The sequence below is a fragment of the Falco peregrinus genome, chromosome 2 (genome assembly GCF_023634155.1).
Source record: "Falco peregrinus isolate bFalPer1 chromosome 2, bFalPer1.pri, whole genome shotgun sequence".
In the NCBI taxonomy this organism is placed as follows: Eukaryota; Metazoa; Chordata; class Aves; order Falconiformes; family Falconidae; genus Falco; species Falco peregrinus.
The window spans coordinates 76,171,585-76,184,789 of record NC_073722.1 but is presented as its reverse complement, the minus strand read 5'-3'; the positions used below and the strand labels follow the sequence as shown (position 1 = coordinate 76,184,789).

General features: G+C 40.6%; 1 protein-coding gene across 3 annotated transcripts in view; it reads left to right on the top strand.

Moving 5' to 3' along the window:
* TNKS (tankyrase) overlaps positions 1-13,205 on the top strand; it is a 141,175-nt gene that overhangs the window by 117,878 nt on the left and 10,092 nt on the right. The window contains exons 16-23 of one of the 3 annotated variants that reach the window (XM_055794475.1): positions 2,548-2,767; positions 3,041-3,150; positions 5,697-5,885; positions 7,232-7,469; positions 8,201-8,283; positions 10,797-10,917; positions 11,534-11,631; positions 12,982-13,056. In XM_055794475.1, the coding sequence (XP_055650450.1) occupies positions 2,548-2,767; positions 3,041-3,150; positions 5,697-5,885; positions 7,232-7,469; positions 8,201-8,283; positions 10,797-10,917; positions 11,534-11,631; positions 12,982-13,056 (1,134 nt within the window). Of the gene's footprint in view, positions 1-2,547; positions 2,768-3,040; positions 3,151-5,696; positions 5,886-7,231; positions 7,506-8,200; positions 8,284-10,796; positions 10,918-11,128; positions 11,183-11,533; positions 11,632-12,981; positions 13,057-13,205 lie in introns of those variants that run through there. The other 2 variants (XM_027779937.2, XM_055794477.1) reach the window with 2 other exon arrangements.

Here is a 13,205-nt window from a genome sequence, read left to right as displayed (position 1 = left end):
AGTGAATTCTTTATGGTGCCTTTGAATCTATTTTCCTTTTACAGTTGTCAGATGATTTCTTGTGTAATGTCAGTTCACTTACAAAGAATCATTACTTTTTCCAGTATGTGTGTTAATACTATTAGCCAAGTAGAACAAGACTCTCCAACTGGAAAAAGCAGCTGGATTTGTGTAAAAATACTAAAAAACCCACCTTATCCTATTCATATCTTTCTGGAACAGCTACTACAGTTAGGTAAACCTTTGTAAATACTTACACAGGAGTGTGTTACAGAGCAATAACTGAGGGTGGATCCTAAATGGGTCTGGCATGTTAGAAATTTAAAACTGTTATATTAATGTATAATTTTTCAAGTGCCTGGAGAAAATGCTTATATACTGTGGAATAAATATTCATTATAATTAGTGGAAGAACCTGTAAAAAGCATGAGGTAATGCCAGCATGTTTCCAGTAAGAAACATGAGTTTGAGAGACTTCTTGACATAAGGTCATATCCTGCTGTGCTAGAGGGAAATTTCTTGCCAATCCGATTTCCTGTTCTAGCCTTGCCTACTTCACGTCCCGCTGAAGCACAACATTTAAAATAAATCAGAATATGGATAGTCTTAAAAAGTTATGAGGCTTTTCCCTGTCCACTTCTCTTAATTTGCTGCTGCAAAGCCCTGCTGTTTCCCTCCTATCTTATTATTTCACTTGATTACCAAAAAAGCATTCAGAGGGGGTAGCACATCAGTTCAAAACACATCTGCAGTAGAAACCAGAAGATGTTCAGACATGTCTATAGAGTAGGCATGATGATGGCCCTGGTAGTGATGCCTGAATACAGATATTAGCTCAAGCTATAGAGGCACTCGTAATCTTTCAAGCACGCTGTTACTTTATAGACACCGGAGGTTTGTGGAGTTTTCTGATCATTCCACTGGGAATGTAGCCATTTTTTGCATCCATCCTGAATGGACATACAACAGGAAATAGGAAAGGGCTGAAATCTGTCTTTTTGAAATACTCTTGCACAAGAGCTAAATAGGCCCATAAGGTGACACAGTTTTGTAGAGGCTCTGGGTGTCCGTGGATATGTGCTCACACTGCAGTTTGCTCACAGCTTCTCTTGCTGTGTCTCTTATGCCAGCTGGCAGTGCTGTCAGTTCTGCTGAGCCATGGGTGTTGAGCTTGACAACTCCTGACTTGCACTCTTTCTATCCTGGTCTGCTTGGAGGAAGAAGCAAAAATGTACAGGCATTTTGGAGAGACCTTCTTTTTTTCATCACCTTTCTTTAAAATTACCTCCTTCATTTTGTTTCTGTGCCTTTGAAGGGGTCTCAGAAGGCACTGCCTCTTCATTTAGATATTCCGGAGACTATCTGAACAGTTCCAGTTTTTGTGAGTTTTAAATTAAGGTATCTAAGGTCATATCTTGGAGAAGTGATTGCAGTTTAAAAGGTTTTGTGCAAAGAATGCTCTCTTCACAGAAGCCCCACAGATGTGGAACTGGTTCTGTGTAATCAATACTCTGTCCCTTGCTGTTTACCCTTTACGCCCTGGGCTTTGCTGTACTGCTTCCAAACACAAGGCTGTTAATTCCTTCTGCTCCCCCCATGCCTAGCTCATTCCCTGTGGCTCACGCTCACGCAGCTTTGCCGGTGTCCCCAGTGAGCAATGGTGGGGTAGGCATGCTGACAGGGGTTAGACCGCTGCGTTTGATTCATCTGAAGGGGCCAGCCAGAGAACTCTAGTGCCAGCAGCTGCCTCTGCCTTATCTATCTTTCTGTTTTCCTGCCGCTGCTGAGAGTGAACAGGGAAGGAGCTGTCCTCCCACAAAGCTGTGATGTGGACGTGACTCACTCCGTATGCTGTATGTAGACATATGTTTCCCTCACGCTGTGCTCTGTTCTTATCGCTGGCTGATCTGTGTATTTTATCAGCACAGATACACTCCAGCAGTCATCCAAATCCACTTTCTGACCAACATGTTTTCTTTACTGCTTTCCAGGACCTGTAAACAGCTGAAGATGGTGCTGTTACCTATTGGGAAGCGTAGAAATGAGTATTTTTCTAGTTCCCTTCTGAAACAGGTGTCTTTCAATAGCAGCGTGGCATTTAGTGAGACTTGGGACCTGGTTTCACCAGCTCAGAAAGGTGTGCTGAGGAAACACCTCTGGTTTGCAGGAGAAGGGAAAGATTAGCTGGCAAGGTATTTGCAGTTGGCTTTTCTTTAGCACCTGCTGTGGCGGTAGGGTATAGCTATATGCAGGATATATGTTCCTGAACCTACTTCAGTTGCAAGTAGAGCAGTGGCAGCTCTTGCAGAGGCCAGCTGTTCTTGCCTGTGGAGTTGAGATTCATGTAGCTGTGTTGCAGACTAGTGCTTTAGGCCTCAGCCTCCTGGATTTATTCTCATGTGCCTACTAATCGATACAGTTGCTACTTCATGACGGCAGGTCGTCAAAATCGCCCATTGCCTAGCTTGTGCTATAAAATAGTGACACGCTTACGCGCGCTGATCTGCTCACGGTTGTGACAGTAGCATTCCGCTTTGCTCTTTGCAGCACGGAGCTGATCCAACAAAAAAGAATAGAGATGGGAACACTCCTCTAGATTTGGTGAAAGAAGGAGACACAGATATTCAGGATTTATTGCGAGGAGATGCTGCCTTGCTAGATGCTGCCAAGAAGGGGTGCCTGGCACGAGTGCAGAAGCTATGTACTCAAGAAAATATCAATTGTAGAGACACCCAGGGAAGAAATTCAACACCACTACATCTTGCAGGTAGGTGACTCACGAGGTTTTGAGGGCTTTTTTTTATGATAGGGCTGCATAAGTTAATTGCTAAAACCAGAATTCGTATAGCAAGAGTTTCACAGAGTATTGTCCTGTACAGAGAGTTGTTAACCATGGCAGCTGTGTTGCAGGAGGTAGTACGGTTGCTAGGAAAGAGGAGGTTTTGCAGTCAAAAAATTGCTTTAGCTTTTCTGTCTAATAGTTTTTCTTCATTTTTAGCTCTCCTAATACCTGATCTCTTCTCCTGTGCCTTTCCTACAGCCGGTTACAACAACTTGGAAGTAGCTGAATACCTTCTGGAACATGGTGCTGATGTTAATGCCCAGGACAAAGGAGGATTAATCCCCCTGCACAATGCAGCATCCTATGGGGTAGGTGCAGGCATTCTTGCCATGAATAGACCAACAAGAAACTCCCTAGTCATATCCAAAGCCAGTTATTTTGCAGCTGTCTTGCTGTGAACATAGATCAGGTTTTCATGGCGTGAAATACTTGTTGGGCTAAGTTGCTGTTGAGTCCTGTTTGCAGCCATACAGATCTAAATAGGACACAGATCTGGGTGTGCTGTAGCAGTTAAAGGCTGCGGTTTTTAGAAAAATCACTAGAACATAGCTTTTATGCAGGTAAGCAGAGGCACAGTATTGAACAGTGTTAAATTTGGGGCGACTGTTGAAACAAAAGATCTCAAGTTCTTGCTGAAAGACTTGGATGGAAGGAAGAGAATAATACCAGGGGGTCATGTCCCTGGTGATGTCATCCCAGGTGATGACAGGAAAGTGGTTGTCTGTTACAGCTGGTCTCTGGCAGGGAGCTATTGCTAAAGCTAAAGTGTTGGAGGGCTACTGAGTTTGTAGTATGGGTGACCTTCTGGTCAAGCTATCTACTGCAGTGGGGTGCAGTGGCTGATTCAGAGCATTTTGGATGAGGCAGGCCCTCCTTCCTCCATGTAGGAGGAAGCATCTGTGTGCATACCAGTTGTACAGGTGCCTGATTGCTTATAAGCAGCTGTTAAGTGTGGATGAGATGAGAAAGAAATCTGCAAATAGTTGTACAGAGACTGTTCTTGAGAAGCTCCTAGCAGTGTGCTTACGGTCAGGCAGAGGACATGAAACTCGAAGTAATATTTTTGATGGTCTCGTGATATGTTTTGTCTGGTACTGCCTGGTCCTGGCACAAGAAGAGCAAAATCTGGGAGAGGTGTTCATAATAGAACCACAATTGCTTTTGTTTGAGAGTGAAATGAAATTAGTACAGCGTTCACCTTGATTTTAAGGAGACACTCAACCTGCATTGCTTACATTGGTTTTCTATGTCAGTCTGGGATCCCAGTGTCCTGAAGAGCAAAAAGCTCCAAATCCTGTTGGATTTGTTTATAATTGCAACACAGAAATCTTGTATGATACTGGGTCCTAATACCAAGCAATATTATTCATCAGCATCTGCCATAAACATTAAATTCCCAGGACATTGCTTAAATCTAGAGAGATATTCTGCTGCAAAGATTGCATTTGTTCTTTTCAAGCATGAGAAACCAGAACACACATTTTACACAAAGGCAAACATTCCTTACTGGCACAGGAAAATGTCAGAGATTGGTTCAAGCTGATTATCACTTCTAAAAACTGTAATGTCAATCCAGTCTGGTTGCTTTACTTTCTCTAGGGAAGGTTGACAGAGCACTGTTCGGTGCTTTTCCACCAGCTTATAAGTTAAGACTTGTTGTATACTTTCCCGTGATGGCCCACGCTTCTCTCTGAGCTGTCATCTGGCTGTTCAGATCTCTGTGATGGGAGGTAAAGAGGAGATGAGTGCTGGTTTCACAGGTTCATAGCTGGCAGGTTTCATGGGCTCAACCTTTTCCTCACAGTGTCTTCAGTTCTTTCAGCTAGCACTTCATGCTGCGTGTCCCTCGGTAGGGTTTCATGTGGCAGAAAAGTCACAGAAACAGCAATTGCTCTAAGAGTTTGGCAGAGAGGAAAGGTAAGCTCAGCAGCCTTTCCAAACCATGCTTATTCAGAGAGCAGGCCCTTTGGCGAGAGATGCTGAGAGTCACTTAATTGCCATCAGGAGGAAAAATGAAATCTGTTGGCAAATATTTGCACTTCTTACAGTTTCAGTGTTTCATGCTCCTACCTACTCATTTTGACTACCAGCTTTTTTATTTCTTAGCTGTATTGCACAAGTAACCTATATGGTCAGAGGCAGCCAAAAAATTTATTTGCCAGTTTTCTGTTCTGTTATTTTTAACTTGGCAGACTTCAAGGATGGGATATTGATGGAAGCGTGGGCATAGAAGATCATTGCTTTTATAGCCCATGTAAAACAGTTGTCCCTTATGACACTCAATGCTTTTTATCAATTACAGTTGTCTCATTGGAGAAGGAGCACATTTGTTCTGGCACGGATGGGTTCAAAGTCTTGAAAGAAAGCAATGAAAGTATGACAAAGACTTCTGTGTACAGACATTTAAGTGGTGGCTCAGCAGTACAACACATTGGTCTTTAGAACTTCTAATACTGTATCACAAAAGTTGCAGCCTTGTGAATTCATATCGCCAGTTCAAATTTGTCTACAAATATTTTGATAGTTAACTCTTATCAGTTTTATGCTGGATCAAGCATCATGGCTGCTCCTGTAGCTGACACAGACTTCGTGCTATGTACTTGGGGTGATTTGACAGAAATATAATCCTGTGTCTGATCCAAGTTATACGTGTGCTGGTGGATCATCTGACTGTGGAGCTGCAGTGTAAAGTGCTATCTGAAGAGGTGTGCTGCTGTGTAGACACAGGAGGCAGAGAAGTAAGTTAAAGGAAAGAGAAATTTCAGGGGTTTCTAAGCACCATTACCTCCGGCATGAAAAGGAGTTATCTGTTTTACCAGTGTCATGTTGATTAAGATGTTCTTGTGTTTTCCAGCATGTGGATATAGCAGCGCTGTTGATCAAATACAATACATGCGTAAACGCAACAGATAAATGGGCGTTCACACCGCTGCATGAAGCTGCGCAAAAAGGAAGGACGCAGCTCTGTGCTCTGCTGTTAGCTCATGGAGCAGATCCAACCATGAAGAATCAAGAGGGTCAGACACCACTAGACCTGGCAACAGTAAGTTCGTGTTGGCATGCCAGCCACGGGCTGCTCTGGAGGATTTGCTCTGCATATTAAATGACTTTCTATGGCTCCATGGCATCAGCAGTCCTCAGCTTTTTCTGTGCTGAGGTAGAGGGAGATGAGCATCTCCAGGGTGCCCGTTTGTAACGTTTTACCTGTGGGTCCAGGCTTTTTCCTTTGGCTGAGAACTTAACATGGCTTGTGATTTAAGGTTTCCTTCTGCTTAAGGATTCACTTCTGGGATCAATCTCCTCATTGCCAGAAATAAACCTCTCTGAAATGTCCTTGACGATGATCAACCTGTGTACTGTTAGTGACCATTTCTTTGAACCTAGGAGGAAAATCAGATGGACCTTTAGAGGAACAGGATCATTTAGAGGATAGGATAATTATGCTCGGTGCCTGCATATTACCTTCGTTCTTTTAAGTCTAACTCTAAAACAAGACTCTAAGATTTGCAGGTGGCTATCAAACTTTTTCTAAAACTAGCATCCAGAAACATTCTTGTTAATGGTGGCAGTGGTGGCTGGTTAAAAAAGCCTAATAAGGTTACAAGAACCTCTGTGTCCCAGGTTAGCCAATCTTGATGGAATAGATAATGCAACCAAATTGGATGCTGTGTCTGTATAGTGTGGGTGTCTTTTAAGGCTACTGATTGATTTATGGAGAGTTCAAGAAATATTCTCCAGAATAATCTGAGCTATTAAAAACTTACATTGTGATGAGGGATATGAAAACTATATAATTTCTCTGAGGGGAAAAAAGGAAGTCTTAATCATGTCCTACAAGAACATGCAAGGAGAAAATTCTTGAAAATGAGGGGCCTGATTGATTTAGTGAACAGAGGCTAAATCCAATTGTTAGCAAAGTTCATACTTCTCCTGTAGCTGCTGTCTTTTTTTTTCTCTATTGTAATATGGCAAGATGTGATTATAGCAAAGGCAGTGGTAGTGTTTCATGAAATCTTGATCCGGTGCAAAATGCTTCACTAGAAGCTGTCTGACAGAAATTACGAGGCGCCATTGCCTGGCCTAGGTTGTGTCAGATAAAGTTGCTGCATCGCTCTTCCTGGCTTTTAACATCCATAAAGTCATTTTGCCACAAAATGAAGTTGGATGTACCTTCTCAAATACTTTTAGAAATGCAGAGAACCCCATTCACCTGTGCCTGAGCATTGAATCAGAAGGTTCTTGCAACCTTCTGTGTTCCAGAATTTGGCAGTTTCTTTTTAATGGGGAAATGGAGCAATCAATTAAAACTAATTCAAAGAAACATTCTTTCCAGAGATCGGTGACTTGTGATAATAGAACCTCATGTTGAATGTTATTTCTGTTTTTCAGGCTGATGATATCCGAGCTTTGCTGATAGATGCGATGCCTCCAGAAGCTTTGCCTACGTGCTTTAAGCCTCAAGCTACTGTCGTTAGTGCCTCTGTGATCTCACCAGCATCTACGCCGTCCTGCCTCTCCGCTGCCAGCAGTATAGATAACCTCACTGGGCCACTGGCAGAACTAGCCGTAGGAGGGGCATCAAATGCTGGTGATGGAGCAGCAGGAACTGAAAGGAAGGAAGGAGAAGGTGCATTTGCTGCTGGACAAGTTTACATTGCCAGAAGTACAGTAGCTTAGTATCACAATAGGCCTTACTTTTATCTGGAAAACATTTCTGACTAGCTAGAAAATGTCATAGAGCTTGAACTGTTATCTGCATCTTAAAGTGCCCGATGCTTGCTCTGTTTTCATGTGCTCTGCCTAGGAGCATTGTTAGCTTTTCATTTATGTTTGCTATCAAATGTATGATTAGGTCTGACTAAAAGGCAGATCTGATTAGGTGCCCAGATGTTCATTGTTGATTTTATACAGAAAATCCAATGAGAATTCTTATGATTGTGATGGCTGGGGGATTTTGCTAAGGCTTTTTAAACTCTTTGATTAGTATCTGGAATGCATGCTTTATGTCAGCATCCATAGCAAAAATACACCCACCCTTCCTTTCCTTCTCTTTGCAATATGAGCCTGTGTTTGCCACAGAACATTTATGCTTTTTAATAGTTGATTCTGAGAAGGAAACAGCGATGGACTTTACAATGATCTTTCACACAATGGAACTAGATTGTTTATTATAGACGTAGACAAATTGATTGTAAAAAGAATCAAGGGTTTGGAATTTTGAGAGAATCGGCGGTATTGATCCTTTTTTTTTTTTTTTAAGTACAGAGAGGTTTGCGTGTGTTTTTTTGGTTTGTTTTGTTGTTTCGTTTTTTTTAATTTGGGTGCATAGGATACAATGACTTGTTTTTTCTCTTACAGTCTCAGGTCTTGACATGAATATTACCCAGTTTCTGAAAAGCCTGGGTCTTGAACACCTTCGAGACATTTTTGAGACAGAACAGGTAAGTAGCAAGCCTCATTTTTCTTTGCATGCTTAAAAGATAAACTAATCTAATTAGAGGGACTTTTTCATTTTCTAATTGAAAAAGGGAAACAAAAAACTACAACTTCACATGTACAGAAAGACAAGTATGACCAGGAAAACTGCATATGAGTTGCCAGATACTTCGTGGTGAAGTTGAGGAATCTGAAAATCTCTTTTGTTGTTTGATTCAGATATCCAGTGTCTTTCACTTTCTTATACATACATGATGATTGCCAACTTGGCTTGTATTCTGAGAGTTACATTGGTCCCTGTGAACTTTGAACATGATGGCTATAACAAAGTTAGGTTTGTCACGCGCACTTGGCCTTCAGCCGTCTGATATCTAAACAAGCCTTTCACCACCTGTAGTGCTGCACGTATACGTTGGTTAGATCTAGGAAACCCTCCAGTTTGACTATAAGCTGAAATAAAAATGTAGTTTACCAGGGCGTAGTCACATTAGAGAATGCAGAAACTGTTTCCTAGTAGGTTAGGACTATAGCATTAATTGGGTTTTGCAGGGCTAATGAGTTTCAAATGGAATTGAGAGATGGGGGAAAAAATCCCATGGACTTATCATTAGGTCACAATATATGAAAAGAATATTGCCACTTTAACAGCTTCTCAAGCTTACATGACTATTTAGATCAGAAGTACCTCTAATGTATTTGTAGACTTTTTATCTACTGTTTCTTGAATTTAATGTGATAAAGTTAAATAGATTATTTGTTCACGTGAGATGGGCACATTGGTGGAAGTAAAAGGTACAAGTGCAACAGATGGGATTTGATGGTTATTTTTTCCCCAGACCTCTGCTGCTAATCTTTTATAAGGGGTGGTCAGGAAAACCAATGTTTGAAATATAATGTGTTGCTTACAGAAAAAATTCCAGCTGTTTCCATGAAATGTTACAGGAGGTATCTCCCCAGAGTTAAAATGCTGTATAATCTTTCTTATATATGAAACATAAGCTCTTTTCTTTAATTTAGAGCTGCTTCTTAATAAGCAGCAAACCAATCTCAAACCAAGGTGTATCCTATTCACATTTCTTTTTGTCTTACTATTTTTCACACCTTCCTGTTACCGTGCTGGTTTTTTTCTGCTTTTGCTGCCTTAACTCCTAACCTGCTTTTAAGATCTTCCCCTGCTAATAAGATTTAATAATGCAGATCAGATTCACTGTATTCATTCATCATTTTGAAACTGTTTAGCTCCTCTTGTAAGTTTTTCTAGTGAAAACAAGCTCATCTTCCTTTAAGCTTATTGTTTTAAGCTGCTTTTTCCAATCACTGCAGTACTTTCATGTGCACTTTTAACCCCTTGGGTATTACCTCCTCCTTATGCTTTATAATATCTGGGTTTCTTCTGTATTTTTTTTAATGTCACACTGCACATTATTGATGTCTTCAGTGGCTTTTCCACAGCAATCCCAGTAGGGTTGTTTTCTGCTCAGTTGGACAGATGTTCAGTGTAGCCATTAATTCCTTGCTTGAGTTGCTTTCTTTTGAATTAATGATATTCAGTTTGTAGTAGACGGAGTTTCATACCTGCAAGTCCAGTTGTGCTAACAATACAGCTTCTTTTGAATCAAATTGTATGGTTTCCCATTATTTGCTGAGCTTCCCATTATAGTTCAGTGTGTAAATGTGGAAATAAGATTTTTATGTAATTATCACCTCCAGATGAAATCTCTGTTTTTCACAGAATCACCTCAGTGCATAATTGCTTTATAGCAATAAAAATGTGTACTTTATTTAGCCTTTATCTCCTGTTTTTTAAAAAAATTATTTGACATCATGTTTTATTACCTTTCTGCTTCCATTAGTAATCTCCATGAGCTTGAGATTTAAAACCTTGTCAGGTGATTGTAGATGTATTCATATATTGCAATATGAATAACTAATAGTTAGTTGTATGTGTCCTCACAATGTTAATTATTTCCAAAAATAGGGTGGTGGTTGAGCATGACTTAGCATAGCTGACCCACTGGTTTGATTGCACACATGGATACACACACAGAGTATAAGCACACAGCATAATAATGTTGATGGGAAACACACTTAACATTTATTAGTAAGCTTACAGAATATTCATTTCAGTTTGTGTAATGAAAACAATGAATTGCACAATGGTGTGCAATGTGAGACTTGGAATGCTTTAAAAATACTCCAAGCTTTGTCCCAGCATTTCCATGCATCCTCCTCCTACATAAAGTAAAAATGTTTTTGAGAACCAACTCTTGTTGAGTCCTGTAAGAGAAGTAAAAGTTTTGCACAGCTTCAGGCTGTAGCCACTGGGGATGGTCCTGTGGTAGGGAGAGGCTTGCCAGAAGATGGCAGCAATTAGAAGTGCAGCAAAAGATAAAAAAAAAAAAAATACATACTCTTGGTTGCACCATGAATATGTTCCCTTTTTGGAACTGATGGATCTTCAGCCTTGGGAATCAGGCTGGGTTTGGCAAGTGATTCTTGTGGTCTTTCACCTTTCCAGATAACCCTGGATGTGTTGGCAGACATGGGGCATGAGGAGCTTAAAGAAATTGGGATCAATGCATATGGACACCGTCACAAATTAATAAAAGGTGTGGAGAGACTTCTAGGAGGGCAGCAAGGTAAATATGATGCTTACGGTTAATCTTACATGTTGTATACAGCAGGCTCCCAGAGGTCACCTTCTGTAAATGTAGACATTGTCACCAGGACTTGAAAGAATCTGGATATCAAGGAAATGTACTTGCTGGCAGACGTGGTGGCTGGGTGGGTCATGACATGAAAAGAAAATATTGTGGAGATACAGGACTGAGTGATCACTTGCCTTTCCAGAGAGTGGACACCCCTGAGACAGCTGTGCCCATTTCCCAGGACTCTTTCACCCAGGCAAGAGCTTTTAGATTGATTTGCCCTATGTATCTGCCCGCAGGCCAGTTGTATCCTGAAGGGTGAATCTGATGGAGTTTTTTGCTGCCCCACACTTCTCAGATCCTTCTCTTGAAAGCAGAATCAATAAAATGCAATTATGTCCCACGTGCGTTTTCCTTTTCTCTTTTAAAGCCTCTGCTGCTAACAAAAGCACTTTTATTTTTTCAAGGTTGTGCTTCTGCCTTGTGTTAATTTTGCATTTCCTGCCATACTGGGGTTATTTAAGAACAGTGAGGGTGCTGGATACAAATAGAGCTGATGTTGTTTCCTCCTGTTGATTTTCACTTCTTTGTTTCTTTCTCTTTGCAGGCACCAATCCTTATTTAACTTTCCACTGTGTGAGTCAGGGGACTATTCTCCTTGACCTTGCTCCTGACGATAAGGAGTATCAGTCTGTAGAAGAGGAGGTATTGCAAGTACCTTTTTTGATGCTGTGGTGACAGTGTGTTTTTCTTTTCACTTATAACCCCTCAGAGCTAAAGCGTGCAACACATAGGTGTACAAACTGCGTACATCTGACATGTCGTTTAGGGCTCTTCCTTTGTCTTTTTATATAGAGCAATGATGGAAATAATTTTGCTGTGTCCTGCCGATTTTTTTTTAATAAGTAGTATGTTTGCTCGCTTAGTGTTATCCCAGTTTTGCTTTGTTTTGTGTCTTGGATGTTATCTCATAGCAAGGGTTGCCACAGCTTTCCGTAGATAGGTGGACCTGTGAAAATCAAAGGCGGTGAGTGGAGACCAAGGATCCGAGGCCTTGCGAGTCTGTAGCCATTCTCTGTGCTCGGGCTGTTTCTGCATGTGAACCAGCTTGTTTTCTCTTGTCTCAGTGGCTTAGTTAATCTGTAACCCAGATAAACAGCTCTCGGATAATTGAGAATTGACTGTAATTTTGCCTCCCACACACACATGCTCTTTTATTTAAGTAAACTACAAGCAGATACCATTTTGAAAGAAAAATCATAACAGAGACTTTCTGAAGAGTTGTGTTGGGAAGAAACTCCATTTTACTGTGCATTTGCTATTTGTGTAGTGTTCCCACACTGTAGCACAGAAGTGTTTGGAGACTTCTTTAAAAAGTCTAGATATTCAGGGTTGCTGCCAGCTGAGCCTGGAATATTTTTTATTATTAACGCTGTGAACTGGAGGTTGTGCAGATTGTTTTAATAAACTTCTGACAGAAAGGGTCACTTGTCTGCCACAGTAAATTGGGATATTTATTTGAGCTGTTACTAAATGTTGTTGTTGTAGCCATAAACAACTCTGGAAAAGACACAATGAAACCATTGAAATTCTCAGGGGCTGCTAATGACATAGGAAAATCTACAGTGCAAGCATTTTCCTGTCACTAAGAAATACAAACTGTACTCATTAGAAACACATTTGTTATTACTTCAAAATTATGGTTTTGTATATTCATTTTCAAAGATTGTTTTTTTCTAATCTAAAGCAGGTTTTCTAGTTGTGTATAATTTTGATAGCAAGTGCCACTATTTTTTTTCCTGCGCAGGTTTTTATTACAAGATTGGATAATTGTATCATCCACCTTCTCTGGTGGGGAGCAGCATAGCATGTTGGGTGCCTGAGAAATAAGAGTGTTATCTCACTTTAAAATTGAGATATTTTGGGGTTTTTTGACAGTTAATTTTCAATCAAGACTGTCTGTTGTTGCCAGTGATAAGCTAAGATATTACATGAATACTTTGCCTTGCTAGCAAGCTTTGTGTGCTGAACATTCGGTTGTGTTCGTTTATGTAGATGCAAAGTACAATCCGGGAGCATCGGGATGGTGGAAATGCTGGTGGGATCTTCAACAGGTACAATGTCATCAGGGTAAGTTTTAAAACCTCTTAATCCTATGTGGTAAAATAAGTTGATACTTATGCAAGCAGGCAGAATTGGTTTAATGGATCATCCTTTTATATTTAAAGTTCTTCCTTGAAATAGTATTCAGGAACAGAATTAAAGCAAGTGCTAAATGT